Genomic DNA, 19,292 nt, shown 5'->3' with positions numbered 1-19,292 from the left:
CAATGTACATCGTACAATGTGATATTACACAACCGATGGATTGACCTGGTTGCAGCAGTTTCGATGTAATATTCAACAACTTTTTTTGCTGTGTAGGTATCGGCTCAACAAACCGTACGCAAACAGTTTTGCCTTTTCGAGACGTTTGGTTTATCCTATGTTGTAAGAATAGTAAACATTTATCAGTAAGTCCATTAATGGTTGATCTTGATTTAAAATCATTTTCGAATTAACCACTTCATTCGAGCAGTTAAAATGACGTTTACTACCACTCGAACTTTGAAATAAAACATTATTTTGAGATTTTTTCTTCTAGAACCACGAGAAAAGTAGCTAACATTTGTGCGTTTCATAAAAAAATAGAAATTAGTTGATCCAGTTTTGTGAAATCGCTGGTAGAAAGTCACGCCAAAACTGCTTGACAAAGTGGTCAATTGGGTTGTTTAGGGGTATTGAGGTGTATTCTGTATCTGTATCTGACAAAATCGGGAGAATAGTGAACCACGATTTTCATTGTTGTGAACCATGAATTCCATTGTCATTTTATGGTAATCGACAAAAATGTCTAATGATTTTTTCGATTACTGCGAGTGAACAAACCGGTGCATTTTCGGAGGCAGAATTTGGTGAGATCCATCTGATTATAAATCAATCATAAATGCATATTTCCAAATATTACTAAATACGCGCCAGATTTCGAAACATCACATTTCGAAATCTGTACCATTATTCATATGGTAACGGTAGTGTTTACACGCGGGGCTTATTGTATGTGAAAGTAACCTCGGAATGGACGTGAATTACCAGGCATTCTGAAATGGGTTGCTGAATCTGCAGTAGAGCCAACAATCAATAGGAAACTAACGATTTTAAATTGGCTCACCACTTTAGTAGCCTATTGGTCCCAAGCAAACGATTAACGTACCCTATTCTAGTTGAAATTCTATTACTACACTATGTTTGTTTTGATTCGCTATGAAAGTTTGACAGATAACATCAGGGGTGTGTGGATTCATGCAGAACATGCAGGGGTGAGTGAAATAGCTTGGGACTGCTTGGGACCGTTGTTCTGGTACTGAGTGAGCCAAAAATAATAATGATTTTCTTCGGGGCCCAGTGGTCTTATAGTACGTTCAGACTACAGAGTTATAACATGTTATAGCGCTATCTTGATGGTGGTTTCTGTGTTGAAATTATTTGACAACCGTTAAAACATGTTATAACTCTCCAGTCTGAACAAGGCATTAGAGTTACCTCTATGTTATCACCTTCAACGTGAACTGAAAAACGACTACGAGTGCCATCGTGTTTGACATTGTCATTTTTGATCGTTTTAGTATACACTGATCGAATTCCACTCCGATAAGCGGACTGAGTATAGTTTTGAAGAAAATATTAATCGGACCAATGTATATATTTTGATTAATAATAAAATGCATAAAATTTAATCAACATTGGTTTTGTAATATTTTTGAGTGTACATAAATTTGATTATTTTTTTTATACCGTGATACCGTGTTCTAAATGAGGGCAACCCTGCATAAATTGTACTAAAGTCCTTCAGCTGTTCTTTCAAAACATAAACAAAGGAAAAAAGCACACCCCAGTGCAGTGCTGCTGGCCCTACAGATTTTTTCTTTCAGTAATTATTGATTCATTGTGAATAATATTTTAAATTCCAGAATAGGAATCCTGTTGATTTAATGATTCCATGATATTGCATTGTTTTTTTTTATTCAGTTTTTCCCTACCGTAGTTATCCATAAAAATCTGTCTGTTTCCTAAAATGAATATAAATAATTTAGAAAATCATCAGCCACGTTTGCCTCAAAGTCTGACATCACTGCACTTCCCGAGCCAAAATCGATCGCGACTGCCAAACGCAAAACTGAAAACGTAAATAAAAACAAATCCCTTGGCAGGAAGCTCCTCCCATCTTCGAATTGAAATTATATTGTCCAATATTCGCGAGTGCTGGATTTAACTTCGGTGGATATAATGCAGTACCCATCACAATGAGCGAGAACAATCCCGGACGAGGTAACATTAACAACGGATCCAGTTTCAAGCGACCCCGACTGCTGTCGTTCCAGGGGCCCACGTCCGAGTCGGTTGCAGTGAATCACGGTGGTCGTGCCCCCATGGCCGCTGGGCCTTCATCAAGTTCGTTGGAGGAAATCAACGTGCGTCAGCCTGCTCTAGTGGACATGCGTCCGGGGATGGCACCGGATTTGGCCAGCTGGCAGGAGGCTCAAATCGCAGCGTGCATTGAGGACAACACCATCAACATGGTGCTGGAGCAGTATTTGAACTTTTTCGAAACACGCCACTACGGAGTGGAGGCACAAGGGGTGGTAGCCGATCCGGTGGAGGAAGCCGAGATGGAACCCGAGCAGCCAGAAGCGGAAATGATAGAAGACCGTGCAATAATGGCCGCTATCAGCGAACGAGGATTGCAACCCGTGCAGCCGCTCGGAGACGATGCGGAAGATGGCGATGGGGCGGCAGGCGGTTCGGGATCGATGGGAGATGGTGCCGAGGGACGTCGAATGGATCTGGACCATCATCAGCAGGGCATGGATTTGCTCGAGACGGCCGTTGTGGCAGCAATTCAGGAGAAGGGTTTGATCAGTGCTGGCAATCAATTTGGCCAGATGGATGAGGACGACGGGAGCTAGTGGATTCGCTTCGGGTGGATTTGCGTATTGACCATGTTTCATAAGTGTATTCATATACTATATATGTAGACAGACAGGCAGTCATGAATTATTATACCTAGTCTGTAGAAATCGACTTAGAATCTTTAATAATTTTTTTTTAATTTGCGAATCGAAGCAATTTTTTTTTTTCATGTTGACTTGATATCTTTACTGTGTACATTAGACATAGGAATAATAAATATCGTACTACAATACAGCGTGTTTGGTTATGCTCTTCTTTAGAAATTTTGCCCGACAATACATTTGCTTGGATGTTATAATTTCCTCTTGATTTACCGTGAAGTACCATAATTCCACGCTTTTTTCCACGTTTTGCAGTTAATTGAAATTCTGTATGATGATGTACTGCTAGTTTCTAATGTTGCATCCAGCTTAAATCCCTACACCAGAGTAGTTTGTCCAATAATTGTTCTCGGAAAAACCAACCGATAGCATTGTGTAAAATTGACCGCGAAGAAACGGTGCCGCAGCTCCGTTTCGATTTTTGCACCCTGGACGCTGAGTACAGCTGGGAAAACATGTTTGTGGAAGGATCTTCTGGAGTAGATTTTGGTGGTACGAAATCAATCCAACGAGGACTCTGAATATGGACCCAATTTGGGACTACTTGAACTAAAATCTCCATACCCGAACAAGGTAGCACAGACAAACAGACATAACACTCGCAAGTTATTCATCGAACAAGCATTTAACGGACAATTTAAAAGTATCGCAGTTGGTAGTACCGCCACCTGTGGCGTGCATAGTCAATTCCATTGCGTTTGACGTTTACACACTACCGCCATCTGTTCAGTGTAGTGCCCACCACAGTATCCAGCATTTTACGAGCGCTGATGGCCGCCCCAATCTAGCTGAGTTTCTGGTAGGGGACATTCGATTTGATGTTTGGGTTAGGTCGTTTGATGTATAAACGATCAAATTTGACCGTTTAAAGGTCAAACGACACAAGCCAAACTTCAAATCATATATTCCTTACCAGAAATTCAACCAGATTTTGGCGGCCATGAGCGCTCGTAAAATGCTGGATACTCAACAGATGGCGGTAATGTTTAGCGACCATGTTTTACAGTGAGAAATATTCAATGTGTTATGTCTGTTTGTCTGTGAAGGTAGTTTCACCTAGAAATACTCAGAGGGAGAGATGGGCGGAGAAAACAAAATACAATTCGGCAGCAGGGATTTGTACCTAAATAATCTTGCAACTCACATGACTGTTACTTTTGATTTGATTTACGTGCACAATAATAATTGATTACATCGCAATATTTTGCACATTTCTTTGTGCCATTAATTAACCAACTGAGATCAATTAATCAATAGAGTTAGAATATTGGTTTTTATTCAAAAAACTAGTTGAATTTGAGAAACACACGAAACATGAAGGTGATTGAGTTTCTGTTCGATTGCAATACTCTCAAATTTAATCTAGTAAGAATAAGAAATCCTCGGAAAAATTCTAATGGGAATGTTCGATTGGCTCAGATTTTGACAGTTCATTTGGCTCAAAACATTCCTTCCGCTTATCTCTCCCTCTGAGTATTTCTAGTCTACCTTAAGATTTTATTAAAATAATTTGTTCGCAAAATAAATGCCTTTTAAGATTGCACCCGTATACCTCTCTGTCACAGAACAGAAGGGATTAGAAACTGGCTCCACTTTTCATTAGCGAATACTAGCGCACCTAGCAGTACACACAAGGGGTAAGTCACTCTGCCACATTGTGTTATCACTCACGAAAACACACTTCGACACTCTTAAAACACCCACAAACACCATTACGTCGCATGATAAGCATATTTTTTAATCAATTCTGGGACCACTGCAAATACTGTTTACATTAGGTTGTTATTTTGTTGTTGAGAAAAAAAACTAGCCAAAAAATGTCGTACCATTCTGCCGGTAAAGAAAAACATTCTGGAACTGGATTGAAATAAAGAAAAGGAAATCCGAAACAGGTTGGGATCCACGAAAGCAGCAGCATCAGGAGTTACAGATGCTAAAAAGGTAAATGTCTCGCAAGAAAACCAAGACAAACGCAACGGAACAGTTTGTAAATCGTAGGTTCTCACCAGCAGCAGCCCAATCACGGCCCAACCGACAAACCGACATGAAACTAAAACCCTAAAACTTAACTCTTGATCGAGAATCCATAACGGCGAATTCAAATGTGCAGCGATCCCATCTGTCAAAACCATAGAAATTTGTTATCTAGATAAAAATAATTTGCCCGGAATAGATTAGACACGAACCAACTCATATATTTAGCACACAATTTTCGCGAACAAGACGGCAGATGTCAGTTTTGTGCTTTGATCAGAAATTTGATGATACTTTGTCGGATGATCATTCATGTCGGTTTGTCGGTGGTATTAGCTGCAAATAATTTCCTGTCGGGTTTGCTTTTTCATTAAACAAATAACAGCAAAGGATTCGCAGAGGGCTCTGTCATTTTCAACGTTATGTTATGGTTGAGGATATGGTTGCCAGAAAATATAGCTTTTGGGTAGAAGTTTTGACAGCACGATGAAACACCCAGAAACACCTTCAGGCACTCAAAAACACACATGAAACACAATAAGCACAGACACAAGGGGGCAGAGTGACCTACCCCCTGGTGTTCACTCGGCTGTCGACAGAAGTAGGCCAGAGACGTTGATAGACAACAACAGCAGCACGGTTTTTGAGGAATCTTTTGGCAATGTCACTGGCAACCATGTTTCTTCGAGTGGCTTCAAATGACATTCATACTGTGCCGCAATGCTGTTGAGAAAATTTGAATGAACCGGAACTGAATAAAGCGTTTCGTTACTGTTCCATTCAAGTAATCGCAGCAACCTACAGCTGCGACCGAGATGGAAAAATTAGGATTCGAAGTGTAGATGTCAACCTGAATAAACGTATAGTTAGAAGCACTCAAACTTTCTTTATTCTTTGAGAAGAACACTTCAGTTGGCGACGAGGATTTTTCTGGAAGCTCACAAGTTCAAGACATTCCAGAATCGAACCAAGAAGGATGGCGGCGACAAACGAAGAACTCCAAGCAGCGATATTTCAGCTTCTCCAGCGGTTGGCCGTTCCACAAGCAACGAACCCAGAGCAAGTTTTGGAATCCCTGTCGACGAACATCAGCGAGTTCTGCTTCGATCCGGAGAACGGCACCACATTCGAAAAATGGTTTGCCCGTTACTCGGATTTGTTTGAAAGCGACGCACGAAGTCTGGACGACGCAGCAAAAGTTAGGCTTCTGCTCCGGAAGTTGGACACGTCCTCTCACAGTCGCTACGTCAACTACATCCTTCCGAAACTACCAAAGGACGTCACGTTTGCCGATACTGTCAAGACACTCACAAAGATCTTCGGCAGCAGACCTCCGTATTCCACAACCGCTACCAGTGCATGCAGCTACTCAAGTCCGAGGCCGACGACATAATCACCTATGGCGGAAAAGCCAACAGGACATGTGAAGAGTTCGAGTTCCAAAATTTGAAGATTGGTTACTTCAAGTGCTTGATTTTCGTCTGTGGTCTCAAAGCACCACGCTACGCGTACATTCGAGCAAGGCTTCTATCCCGGATTGAAGGTGAAACGGCTGATGCTCCGGTGACAATTCAAACTCTGATCAACGAGTTCCAGCGGCTCGTCAACATCAAGTCGGACACTACGATGATCGAACATCCATCAAGTTCGAAGAATTCGGTCCATAGCATTTCGGAGAAGAAACCCGGAAACCAGCATCGTCCACTGAAAACGGAAAGCAAGTCCACTCCTCGTACTCCATGCTGGCAGTGTGGTCAGATGCACTACGTCCGTGACTGTCCATTTTCTGATCATCTCTGCAAGGTATGTAACCGCATCGGTCATAAAGAAGGCTACTGTAGCTGCATCAAGAAGTCTTCAAGCGACTCTTCAACTCAACCTCGAGAGAAGAAGCAGTTCCAGAAGAAGGTCGGTCCCAGATCTCAAGCCAAGGGAATTTTCGTGAAGCACATCGCAAACAGCAACCGGAAACGCAAGTATGTGACCATCATCATCAACGGCGTCATGACTTCGCTACAACTGGATTCTGCAAGTGATATCACGGTGATTTCCAAGAAAACTTGTCAGCAACTGAGACGACCAAAGCTAACTCCATCATCGATCGAAGCCTCCAACGCATCTGGTGGACCACTCGCTCTCATCGGAGAATTCCATTGTGAAGCAGTCCTCAATGACATGGTCAAGCGTGGTCAGTGTTTCGTAACGTCATCACCAGATCTCAACGTAATGGGTATTGATTGGATCGACATGTTCAACCTGTGGTCGGTTCCGTTCGATACTCTCTGCAATCAAGTTTCTGCTGTATCCAGACCATGTTTCGCCGAAGCTAGAGCACAGCTGCAAGCCGAGCATCCGGCGGTTTTCGACGACTCGCTGGGCCACTGCAAGAAAACCAAGGTAAAGTTATTCCTCAAACCTAACGCCAAACCAGTTTTCTGTTCGAAGCGACCAGTTCCGTTCAACACGATTCCGCTGGTGGATGCAGAAATAACACGTCTTCAGTCTCTGGGAATCATCACGACGATCGATTTCTCAGAGTGGGCCGCTCCGATTGTAGCAGTACGCAAGCCGAATGGTAAAGTTCGCATCTGTGCGGACTACTCCACGGGACTCAATGAAGCGCTTGAAGCAAACCACTATCCTCTACCTACCCCGGAGGAGATCTTCGCACAGCTCAACGAAAGCACCATATTCAGCATCATCGACCTTTCCGATGCATACCTGCAAGTCGAAGTAGATGAAGAATCGAAGAAACTCCTCACCATAAACACGCATCGAGGCCTCTTCCAATTCAACCGGCTCGCTCCAGGGGTGAAGTCAGCGCCTGGAACATTCCGAAGACTGGTTGACAGCATGATAGCCGACATTCCTGGTGTTCGGTCGTTTCTCGACGACGCTATCATCTTCGGAAGAACCTGGGAGGAACACAAGGCGTCACTAGACAAGCTACTACAACGTCTAGGGGAAAATGGGTTCCATGTCAAGTTGGAAAAGTGCCATTTCTTCCAAACCGAAATGAGATATTTGCGACATATCGTCGATCGAAACGGCATCCGTCCGGATCCAGAGAAGCTTCAAGCCATCGCCTCTATTCCGGCACTCACCAATGTTTCCGAAGTGCGATCGTTCCTGGGAGCCGTTAATTTCTACGGTAGATTCGTGCGCAACATCCATGAGCTTCGTCATCCTCTCGACCAATTACTCAAGAAGGATTCGAAGTGGCAGTGGAATTCCGATTGCCAACTGTCTTTTGAGCAATTCAAGTAAGTCCTGCAGTCTGATATGTTGCTGACGCATTACGACCCGAAGTTACCAATCATCGTAGCAGCGGACGCCTCCAGCACGGGCATCGGTGCAGTCATCTTCCGTGAATTTTCGAATGGACATCTGTAGGCAATCCAGCACGCATCAAGATCCCTCACTCCAGCGGAGAATGGCTACGGGCAGCCGGAAAAAAGAAGCACTTGCACTAATATATGCGGTAACGAAGTTTCACAAGTACCTCCTGGGCGCAGATTCACTCTGCTCACGGATCACAAACCGCTGTTATAAATCTTTGGATCGAACACTTTGGATGCACACCGCAAATCGACTTCAAAGGCATTGATGCTTCTCAACTACGACTTCGACATTCGGCACGTGTCTACCAACGACTTCGGATGCGCCGATATGCTGTCAAGACTCATCGACCGTTCTAAGCAGCAAGAAGAGGAGTACGTTGTGGCAGCGATATCCCTAGAAAAAGACATGGTGAGCATTATTCAAAACACTATCGAGCAGGTACCAGTTTCGTTCGCAGACATCAAAAGTGCAACACAGGCAGATGAACCACTACAAGCGGTGCTGCAGTTCATTCGTGAGGGTTGGCCAAACGATGCACGATCAGTCGAAGATCCAGAGATTCGAGTCTGCTTCAACAGGCGGGAGTCTCTCACCAACGTCGATGGCTGTATACTATTCCACGACAGGGTAGTCGTTCCGAGCAAGTTCAGAGGCAAATCCTGAAGCAGTTTCATCGCGGACATCCCGGCATGGTACGAATGAAGTCTGTTGCACGACGCAGTTTCGGCCCGGAATCGACAACGACATCGAGAATTTCGTCCGGCGATGCACTCCCTGCTGCACTGCTGGAAAAGCACCAGTCAAAACAACGCTTGAATCGTGGCCCATCCCTGATAAGCCGTGGTCACGCATCCATATTGGACGGCGTATTTTTCCTGGTAATTGTCGACCCGTACACCAAATGGCCCGAAGTATACGCAACTAAAACCACAACGACAAGAACAACAATCAAGCTACTTACTCAAACGTTCGCAACATTTGGCGTGCCAGAAACCATCGTCCCAGATAATGGTACCCAGTTCACCAGCTACGAGTTCAAGAATTTCTGTGAGAATCAAGGCATTCACCACGTCCGCACAGCACCATTCCATCCTCAATCAAATGGGTTAGCAGAACGGTTCGTGGACACCTTGAAGCGCACTCTTTGGAAGATTCGATCGGGAGGAGACACACTGGAGGAAGCATTGCAGACGTTTTTGCAAGTTTACAGGTCAACACCAACGGCTGACCTAGGTGAAAAGTCTCCTGCAGAAATAATGTTCGGACGACCGGTCCGCACAGTTTCGTCAATGCTACTACCGCAACACAACCGTACATCAGCAGCACAACCGAAAGCAGATGAGCAAAACAAGCGTTTCAACAAGAAGCATGGAGCGATTTCGAGGCAGTTCGTTCCGGGTGATGCTGTATATGCTCAAGCCCATCAAGCAAATTCCTGGAAATGGCAGGCTGCCACAGTAATCGAGCGTGTCGGAAAAGTCAACTACAACGTTTTCCTGGAGGATAATCAGCGGCTCATCCGTTCTCATGCCAATCAACTGAAGCAACGTGCGGTCGAATCTGGTCGTGATCCTAGTCGGTATTCTTCGACGGTTTTGGCCTAGACGTCGGGCTGCAGTGCCCTACCAACTTGGTCCAGTTGATGAAGAGCTTGGAAGTGATGACGCGGAGTATTTTTCGGATGATAGTGAGGCAGACAATCCACCACAGCAAGATCCAGTACCAGTTCCGCCAGCAACAAGGGAACACCGGCAGACTCGTTTACCAGCTAGATTCGAGGAGTACTGGATGAATTAAGAGGGGAGTTGTTCCATTCAAGTAATCGCAGCAACCTACAGCTGCGACCGAGATGGAAAAATTAGGATTCGAAGTGTAGATGTCAACCTGAATAAACGTATAGTTAGAAGCACTCAAACTTTCTTTATTCTTTGAGAAGAACACTTCAGTTACCTTTAGGCTGAGAAGCCATGCGCCGTACGAAGTTCGATCAAATAAGCATGCCAGTCGCTCCATGACAGTATAAATTTTGTCATATTTTACTGTTTTGCTTGCAGCGCAATCATTTTTATTAACAAAACTAAATGAAACGTTCCGATTTGAAATAGTTTTTAATCACTAAAAAATGTTGTATTTGAGCACAATACTCCTTTCTGGTAAATAAGGTGATCCAAGAGACGTTTCTCAGTGGAACTGACAGCGGTAAATCTAAAGTGTGTGAGTGATCTGGTGTTAATGGTGCTAAATGTAAACATAAACAAAGCATGATTACCGATAATTTAGGAATGTGCACTTTCTTCGATTATCGGTAATTTCTACCGATATTTAGGTATTCTTTACCGACTTTAAGGTATGTGCATCTTAGCGTGTAGGAAGCGGAACACTTTTTCACTTTTCCTGATAAATTTATTCATCTGAGATGCTCAAACACTTGATCTATAGTTGGGAAAATTTAATTTTTTACCGTTCTTGAAAGGATCCTGCTGGTGTACAGGAGTATTTTTGATGATAAAAACTGAAAATAGGCCTTTTTAATGCACCACCAACGTAGAGTGCGCCTCGCGATTTCGAGAAAAAACATCAACCAAACCGTTTGTTTACATCAGAATAACTATTTTTCACAACGCAAATTAAAGCATTTTTAATTCAATATCTTGCCAATTTCCATCGGTAATTGTCTTATAGTCCGATTTTCCACAGATCTGAATTGATTTGTACCTTAACTATTCACACACAAGAAATCCGGAAGATCATAACCACTAAGGCACATTTCTAATTTTCCATTTTTCTCAACAAAAATATTCCTGAACACCAGCAGGATCTTTGCAAAAACGTTACAGAATTAAATTTTTCAATTGTAGATCAAGTTTTGGAGCATCTCTGATAAATCAATTTATCAGGAAAAGTAAAAAAGTTTTCCGTTTCCTGTCTCAAGGTAGAAATTTCTGCTCACAACACTCTTTTTGACGTTTTCCTATTCATCACCAGAGGTTGAATCGATCGTTTAGTTTCTATTAAAAAGGCGTATTAGATTAGTGCCTTGATCTTCCGGAATTCTTGTGTGTTAATAGTAGCTGAGGTATAAATAAGTTCAGATTTGTGGAAAATCGTAAAATAGGACAATTACTCATGACAAGATGTTCAATGAAAAATGCTTTTATTTGCATAGTGAAAAATCCTTATTCTGATGTAAACAAACGGTTTGGTTGACGTTTCCTCTCGAACTCGTGTGGCGCACTCTACGTTGGTGGTGCATTAAAGAGACCTACACACTCTGATTTTACTCTAAAGTGAGTAACTTTGACTCAGTTTCGTATTTGAATGCTAAATGTCAAAAACTGAGTAACATTAATTTAACAAAGTGAGTAACATTTACTCTAATTAAATAAATATGGATCTTTACTGTTTTGAGTAAGAACAAATGTGATAAACGTCCGAAAATTTTGAAGTCCTGGGCTGAAATCAAATTCCCAGAGAAATTCCCACAAAGCGTTCAAAGAGTGAAAGTTTCAGCGTTCTGTGAAACTTTTCTGGACTAAACTAGCGTGAGTAGCAGTTGGTGCTTTTCCTTAGATAAACTTTATTTCAGCCCAAATTTGCACAGGTTACGTTTTTCTGAGCTTCTGCAACAACTTTTGGTTGTGAACTTCAGAATCCCAAGCTCGATCCAAAGGAAAGTTCACTGTAAGAGTATTGCAAGTAAGCTTTATGAGAAAATCGGAAAATAACAATATATTCAAAAAGAAATTATTTTTTAGAAAAAAAATGCTGAGAAACTGATCCGTAAGTTGTGCCAGAAAGCTGCTCAGTCCATTTCGAGATGTTTAATGTGTTACATCCCTGGTTACTTCCCGGAATGAAAATAGCACCTGGAGATGTCAGATGATAGCTGCAGTGGTCTTGGGAATCGCTTAATAAGCAGAATTATTATCAATTTGTTGATTAGAGTTTATAAAATTAATTGTTTTAAATAATTCTGTTGTGATAAAATAAATCGTTTTTATTATGCTTCAAAAAAGATTCGATAAAATAATTTCCTGTCAAAATACAATATTTACAAAACTGAGTAACCCAAGGGGTGAGTCACTCAGCACATTGTGCCCGAAATTAGATTCGACACAGCTTGGGTACATCCTTCGGCACACCTTCGGCACAATCTCGTAGGCATTGAATTTTAGTAAATAAAATAGGAGCACGAATGTAAAATTGAAAAATTCAGTCCACTGCGTGTTTTATAAGCGATGGATTTTGTTGTTTTTATTGGTTTGAGCAAAAATGATGTACAAGCTACTAGACTGCGGTAGAAACTCCGAATGAAATCCAAATTAAAATAGAAAAAAAAAAACATTTTACATTCCTGGCATCATTGGTCACCTCCATCAAACACCATGCACAACTGTCAGAAGGACATTCTTCAAAAACATTAAGAAGAGTGAGAAGCTCGATTCTCAACTGGACAACTGTCATTGAAGTTGTTCACTACATTACGTGCTGTTTGTGGTGTATAGAGTTGGTGTAAAATAAAAATTATAAAAAAAATTAAAATTAAGTCATTAATGAAACGCGTAATTTGAGTAAACCCAAATTAGCGTGAATGTGAATAAAATCTAACTATCATTTCTTTGTGAGGGCAAATCCCGAGACAGCTAGCAGTGCTGTGTAAAATAGGGAACATTCTTTCGGTATAAATATGGGCTAACTAAGCTCGCAGAAGGCATTCTTGTGACGAACGTTGAAGGCGACGGACGAGCCGCAGCAGCAGGAGGAACAGCAGCAGCAACAGGAACAGCAGCAGCAGCAGGAATAGCAGCAGTAGCAGTGGAAGCTTAGCAGCCGAGATTCGTGTAGCCGTGACCGAGGCTGGAAACCTTGGTCCGGTCACGACAATGGCGCAGCCGGTAGATCAGTGTCATTGTAAGTATAGTGTAATGAAAAAAAATATTACTCTCCGACGGAAGGGCGGAGCAGTAATAATTGTTTGCAGTAGGCTCCTTGGCGGAGTAGGCTGAGAATAAGACAAAAAAAAATACATGACATATAGACTACCCTGGACGGGCAATTAGAAAATATCTCCGGTAGGCTCCCTGGCAGAATGGCCAGTGGAGTAGGCCGGAAGACAAAACAAAAATATCCCCGGTAGGCTCCCTGACGGAAGGGCAGTAGAGTAGGCCAGGATACAAAAGAAAAAAAAAGTTCACCGTCAGAAGAACGGCAGAAGAGAAATTTCTTTGGTAGGCTCCCTGGCAGAATGGCCAGCGGAGTAGGCGGTAAGACAAAAAAAAAGGTAGTGTCCCCTGATGGGGCAGTGGACTGCCTGGGAGATGGAACAAAGGGATGCTCCTCGTCGGAGTGACGGTGGAAGAGGAGTGTCTCCGGTACGCTGGCAGAATAGCCGGAGGACGAAAACAAAACGGAATGTTCCCGGTGGGCTCCCTGACGGAAGAACAGTGGAGTAGGCCGGGAGATGAAAGAGGTTCCCCGTCAGAGGGATGGTGTAGGAGAGAATGTCTGGTGGTTCCCTGACCCAGCCAGCAATGGAGTGGCAGAGAAGAAACAAGCAAAAACGTTAATTTTAAATTGATGTTTTTTTTATGTTTAAAAAAAATATGATTTTGGAACATAAAAAATCACTGTACTAGATTTTCAGGATACAGTTATTTTGAAAAACTGCTAAGAGATTTTAGATTTATTTTTCCAAAGTTATGTTGGGTGAATTTTAAAATGAATTTTAGAGATAACTCCACGGTATGCTTTAGAGTAGGTAGACGGTAGAGTTTCTGGATAGTTTGAGTTTTCGAAAGGAGAACTTCAGGATAATTCTGAGTGAATTGCAAGACAATTCTGATATAAATTGCATGGGAAGTCTAAGGATAATTCATGAGAATAAAACAATTAAAGCTAATTCTTGGAGAAAGTGTTCAAGAATTTCATGAATTCTGCAGAGAATTTCTGATTTGTTATAAAGAAATTTTTGAGGTACTCCCAGGGAGAATCTCAAATTAGTTTAGGAAAGATTGTTGTGATAAGATCTCTGCGAAGGGAGGTTGTTTTGAAGAAGATGTTTGAGAGCAATCAAGTGAAATCCTCTTAAGTTTTAGACGGGTGTTGGAGACTTCGTTAGTTAGTTGTTTGGTTGGATATCTGTATTTAAAAGATAAGTTGACCTCGAGCGCAGAACCAGGTTCTGGGAGTTGGAAGTTGATTTTAATATTGCAGGTGACAGCAATTGTAAAGTTTAAGATGATTCTAGGGTTGATGTGAAGCTGATAGTAAATAATGATGTAGTTTTCGACTTTGTTAAAGTTGATATTCTTGATTAAGTTAATGTATTTAATGTTACATTCATAGTGTTGTGACGAAAAAGTTTGGCTTACAGGTAATGTTTGAAGATAATAATTATATTTTAGCTCATTCCAGACTTGAAGTGGACGGTTGTTTGCTAAAGTTGATAAAGTTTACGAGAATGATGTGGGTTGAGATGGCAATGTTGAAGCTGACATCATTGTTTGAGTTAAGCATTGAATTAATAATGCTGTTGATGTTTATTTAGGTTGATGAGATTGATATCAATGCTAGAGTTTATTAAATTATTGAGGTTTTTGGCTTTATTGTTCATGATGTTGAAGTTCATGGTAATATAGAATCAAGTGTAGGTGTTGATTGTATCAAAATGGTCTACTCTTGATTGACGATAAATTAATAAATAAATAAATAAATAAATAGATTGAAATAACTAAATGGATGACGCAGTTGACATACATGGAAGTTTTTTAGGAATATTGAACTGATGGTAATAGTGATTGACTACAGCATTGTAATTTACAGCAATATTCAAAATGTTGTATTTGAAAGCAATTTTGGAGATGATTGTAGAAGCCAAGTTGATGTTTTAGTTGAAATTTCTGAAAAAAGGTGAAGTGAGGATGGCATTGAAGTTTAAGATAATTTAAATATTGACGTTTGTATTGAATGATGTTAACGATTGACATTGATAATGAAACAAAAATTAATGTTTGTTGATGATATTGTTGAAGTTGATGGTAATTTTCAAATTGATAATGATTTAGAATATCGATGAGATAGTTAACTGGATTATTGAAATTGATGGCGATGTTGAAATTGAAATGTTCAATATTTATAATGATCATATTGATTATGTTAATGAGAGTAATATTTTATGTTGCTGACACAGCTGAAGTTGAGGTCAATATCCAGGTTTATGATTTTAATGTTGCAGGTGATAGAAATTGTGAAATTTAAGATAATGAGAAACTGTTGGTAAATAATGACGTAGCTTTTAGCTTTGTTAAAGCTGATATTCATGATTAAATTTGTGTATTCTTTTGAAATTCATAGTAAGAGTGATGTTGACGATAAAGTTGGGCTTACAGGTAATGAATAATAAAAATACAGTCGGGCTTACAGGTAACGAAAATAATAATTATATTTAAGCTCCTTCCATACTTGAAGTGAACGGTAATGTTGATGTACATGGTGATGTTGAACTTGACATCTATGCTGAAGTTAAATTTCATGATATATTTAGTTTATGGCATTTTAAAAATAGATAGTGTGGACATTGATGCCGCTGAAGTAAACGATCATAGTGAAATAGGCAGAAATTTTAAAGGTGATACATATAGATGGAAAATTAATAAGCTGTCAGAAGTCAGCGATGAAATTAATGTGGGTATGTTGAATTCTATTGCGAAAAAAAAAATAATTAAAAAAATTGTACAGTTTGGTTGTGTATGCAAAAAAAAAGTAATAAATAAAAACTAACTAAGTTTGCATTTGTGTTCATAAGAGTAGAAGAGGGGAAGAATGTGGTGTATAGAGTTGGTGTAAAATAAAAATTATAAAAAAAATTAAAATTAAGTCATTAATGAAACGCGTAATTTGAGTAAACCCAAATTAGCGTGAATGTGAATAAAATCTAACTATCATTTCTTTGTGAGGGCAAATCCCGAGACAGCTAGCAGTGCTGTGTAAAATAGGGAACATTCTTTCGGTATAAATATGGGCTAACTAAGCTCGCAGAAGGCATTCTTGTGACGAACGTTGAAGGCGACGGACGAGCCGCAGCAGCAGGAGGAACAGCAGCAGCAACAGGAACAGCAGCAGCAGCAGGAATAGCAGCAGTAGCAGTGGAAGCTTAGCAGCCGAGATTCGTGTAGCCGTGACCGAGGCTGGAAACCTTGGTCCGGTCACGACACTGTTGTCTGCTTATCCAGGAACATCCTCTAATTGAATATTCCATAAAAATTCAGACCAGCAGTTCACTTATAGATTTAAATACGAAATGTAGGTTCTAAAGTGAACTCAAGAGAAAGAGGCAGTTAATTAGACCCGATTAGTACTCTTAATTAAAATAATGCTGCAACTCACACAAAACAAACGACTGAAGTCTACTCATCATCCACTATTTTTTTTCTCGAACAATGTCCCCCACCGGTTCCAACTCTTTCCGGCCGCTGCTAAACCGTTTCTTTTCACATCATGAAAGCACAAACGAAGTGACAGACGGAACGGCTCGAAAACTTTGGTGACGCACCTGCTATTGCAATTTTTCAGTGTACCACATGGCAACACCACTACTACTGGATTGTACCACATGGCAACACTAAATATACTAGAATGTTTTGGTTCAATCTCTTTCACTCTACTCTAAACTGAAATGCATAAAAAAATGACAAAATGATACACTCTTTGCACACAGTCAAAGATCATATTGTTGCACACAAAATCAACTATGTTCAAATCAAAACAAAAATACTAGCCCATCTGGTGGCTGATGGCACAAGCTTCTAAGAAAATTCTATTACAGCGAACCACATTATTTTAATTGATTTCTTCGCCAGTTAGTCGTCTGTCACTTCGTTTGTGATGAAAGGCTAGGTTTCTGGACTGCCTTTGAGGGCGTTATAAAACTCTAATAGACAGGACTTTTATTATCATATGAACGCAAAACACCAAAATTTTGCATACCCGCCATTTCCCGCGGCATTCTATAACCGGCACAATCCGGCACAATCCGCACACCTGCATCACACTTGCGGCACACTGAGAAAAAATATGACCCAAGATTGGTGTGCGGAGTGACCTACCCCTTGGAGTAACCTTTACTCAGTTGTGCTAATATTGCGAAAACCCAAACTGAGTAAGTGCTACTCAAATTTTGACAAATTCATACATTACTCAAAAGTGAGTAAACATGGGGTTACTCACTTTAGAGTAGTTCCACTTTTAACGAAAGTGAGTGGAATTTTACTCAGTTTAGAGTTAATTTGAACGAGCGTGTATCGTCTGTTTACTCGGCAGCAACCATTGTGTGGTCCTGCTGGTTGTTAATTTGGTCGATGCTTCGATGACTTTGGAAAGTAACCATTTCATAATGAGTGTGTGAGTAATGACCGAGGGGTGCGACACATCTAAATCTCGAATTTTAAATGGTCGAAAAATCTCACACTAGCGAACCAATCTACGATAAATCTTTTTTCATCTCTTGCATCTAAACCCATCTCCTCGTATCGCTCTCCACCTTTTTGCAGGAAATCTTCAAAATCATAATCAATCGTGTTTCTATCTATTAAGCGCGAGTGCATCTCACAACAGCAAAGCAAAAAATTCCTGCATCTTAGATAGAGTCGCCCCCCTCGGTAATGACCACGTTTTGCGTCCATTGCTACAATGAAAGCGCTCTGTCCTTCGTTGGTGATACTGCCATACAATAAAACCACTGGAAGCGGATTCTATTCTGATGGAAAAGGCTTATTGGATAGCGGAAGATAAATTGTTTATTGTGTTCTACCATTTGACTCTAGTTTTACAATGTTTTGTATAGTGAACAAGAATCTTCAGATCTGTAAAGTTAATTCGACTGAGCCTTTTCGAATAAAACAATAATAAAACAAAAAAATAGGTCAGATATGTGGAAAATCGAAAAATAAGACAATTACCGATGGATATTGGCAAGATGTTCAATGAATAAGGCCTTAATTTGCCTTGCGAAAAATCCTTATTCTGATGTAAACCAACGGTTTGATTGACGTAATTTTTAAAGGTAGCCTATTAGCAGACCCTCTTCACTCTTTGGAATTTATAGAGACAGATAATAGCGCCAAACGGTTTGTGACGAGACAACGTTGAACTACTGCGTTGGAAGAAAACACGCACACCAACATCTATACATGTACGAACCCACACAACTGAGCGGACGATACAGCGCAAATCAAAACACGAAGCAGTGTCATCACTCATCGTCATCATTTAGCTTCGGCTACTCCCGTTTGCGTTTGTTTTCACCGGCGTTGTCAAATACTTCCTACGTTATAAAATAGGAAAGTAATGTTTATTCCAACGTAATTTTTGCGTGCTGCGTTGGCCAAAGAAGACGGCATATTTTATTACGTTTAGCAATGATTTCGATACGTTGCATTTCCAGTAGCTGGGGTGTTGGAATAATTCTTAAGAGAAAGGGTTTCCTATGTTTACTTCTATGCTTATTAAGATTATGTTGAACAACAGCTCCGTAAATCATCAATTACTATTAGGTGGTATATTGGAAACTCTTTCACTCGAAAGCAAACCATATTACAAGCACATCATGATGCGCGCTTGGATATGTGATTGTCTTCTCAAGTGTTTCTGTTGCGTATAAAGTGGTAATGACTGAAAATCGAAGGAATCACAAACAAGTAAGAATCTTGCTATCGCAATTTAATGATGATGACTTCGAGGATGATATCGTCCTCCTCCCTCGGCTTCGGCTGATCATCAACGTCCGCGTTGACATCTCTCATGATGACACCTGTCAGTTATTGAGCCCTGGTGGTAAAGTTGGCGGGGAACTCCCAACAGTTTCAATGTGCCATCAACAGATAGCACTGAGATCACATAAGGGTGGTAGCTATATGCCTTGTATGAGGAATTGACTAGTGGGATATCTTGTTAATTAGATATCTTTGCTATTAGCCAAAGTGTTTGCACTAACTATCTCGCTAATTATATTTTATTCTAATTTGGAAGGGATCTGGATGAAATTTCTCCACTTTGGGTTGAAATTTATCTGCTGAGATTTTATTCAGTGATTGAAGTGATAATTGTACAAATATAACCTATATTATACTTGTTTACTAGAGTGATGCAAAATTTGAAATTTTCGCTCCACAATACTTAAACGATTCCAAATTGGAT

General features: G+C 40.6%; 3 protein-coding genes across 3 annotated transcripts; all 3 read left to right on the top strand.

Annotated features, from left to right (window-relative positions):
• Positions 1-1,842: 1,842 nt before the first annotated feature.
• Positions 1,843-2,803, top strand: LOC135710003 (uncharacterized). The gene has a single exon (XM_065232461.1). The coding sequence runs from the start codon at positions 2,016-2,018 to the stop codon at positions 2,676-2,678; it is 663 nt and encodes a 220-aa protein (XP_065088533.1). The 5' UTR covers positions 1,843-2,015; the 3' UTR covers positions 2,679-2,803.
• Positions 2,804-5,733: 2,930 nt separating this feature from the next.
• Positions 5,734-8,024, top strand: LOC135710059 (uncharacterized protein K02A2.6-like). Its single transcript, XM_065232509.1, has 2 exons — positions 5,734-5,955; positions 5,997-8,024. The coding sequence occupies exons 1-2, from the start codon at positions 5,734-5,736 to the stop codon at positions 8,022-8,024; spliced, it is 2,250 nt and encodes a 749-aa protein (XP_065088581.1).
• A 764-nt stretch (positions 8,025-8,788) lies between these two features.
• On the top strand, positions 8,789-9,703 carry LOC135710058 (uncharacterized protein K02A2.6-like). Its single transcript, XM_065232508.1, has one exon. The coding sequence runs from the start codon at positions 8,789-8,791 to the stop codon at positions 9,701-9,703; it is 915 nt and encodes a 304-aa protein (XP_065088580.1).
• Positions 9,704-19,292: the final 9,589 nt, after the last annotated feature.

The sequence above is a fragment of the Ochlerotatus camptorhynchus genome, unplaced genomic scaffold, assembly GCF_037179485.1.
Source record: "Ochlerotatus camptorhynchus isolate MF236.1 unplaced genomic scaffold, CSIRO-AGI_Acam_v1.1 ptg000370l, whole genome shotgun sequence".
Classification (NCBI taxonomy): domain Eukaryota; kingdom Metazoa; phylum Arthropoda; class Insecta; order Diptera; family Culicidae; genus Ochlerotatus; species Ochlerotatus camptorhynchus.
The sequence above is the reverse complement of the archived record's forward strand: the minus strand, read 5'-3'. Positions and strand labels throughout refer to the sequence as shown.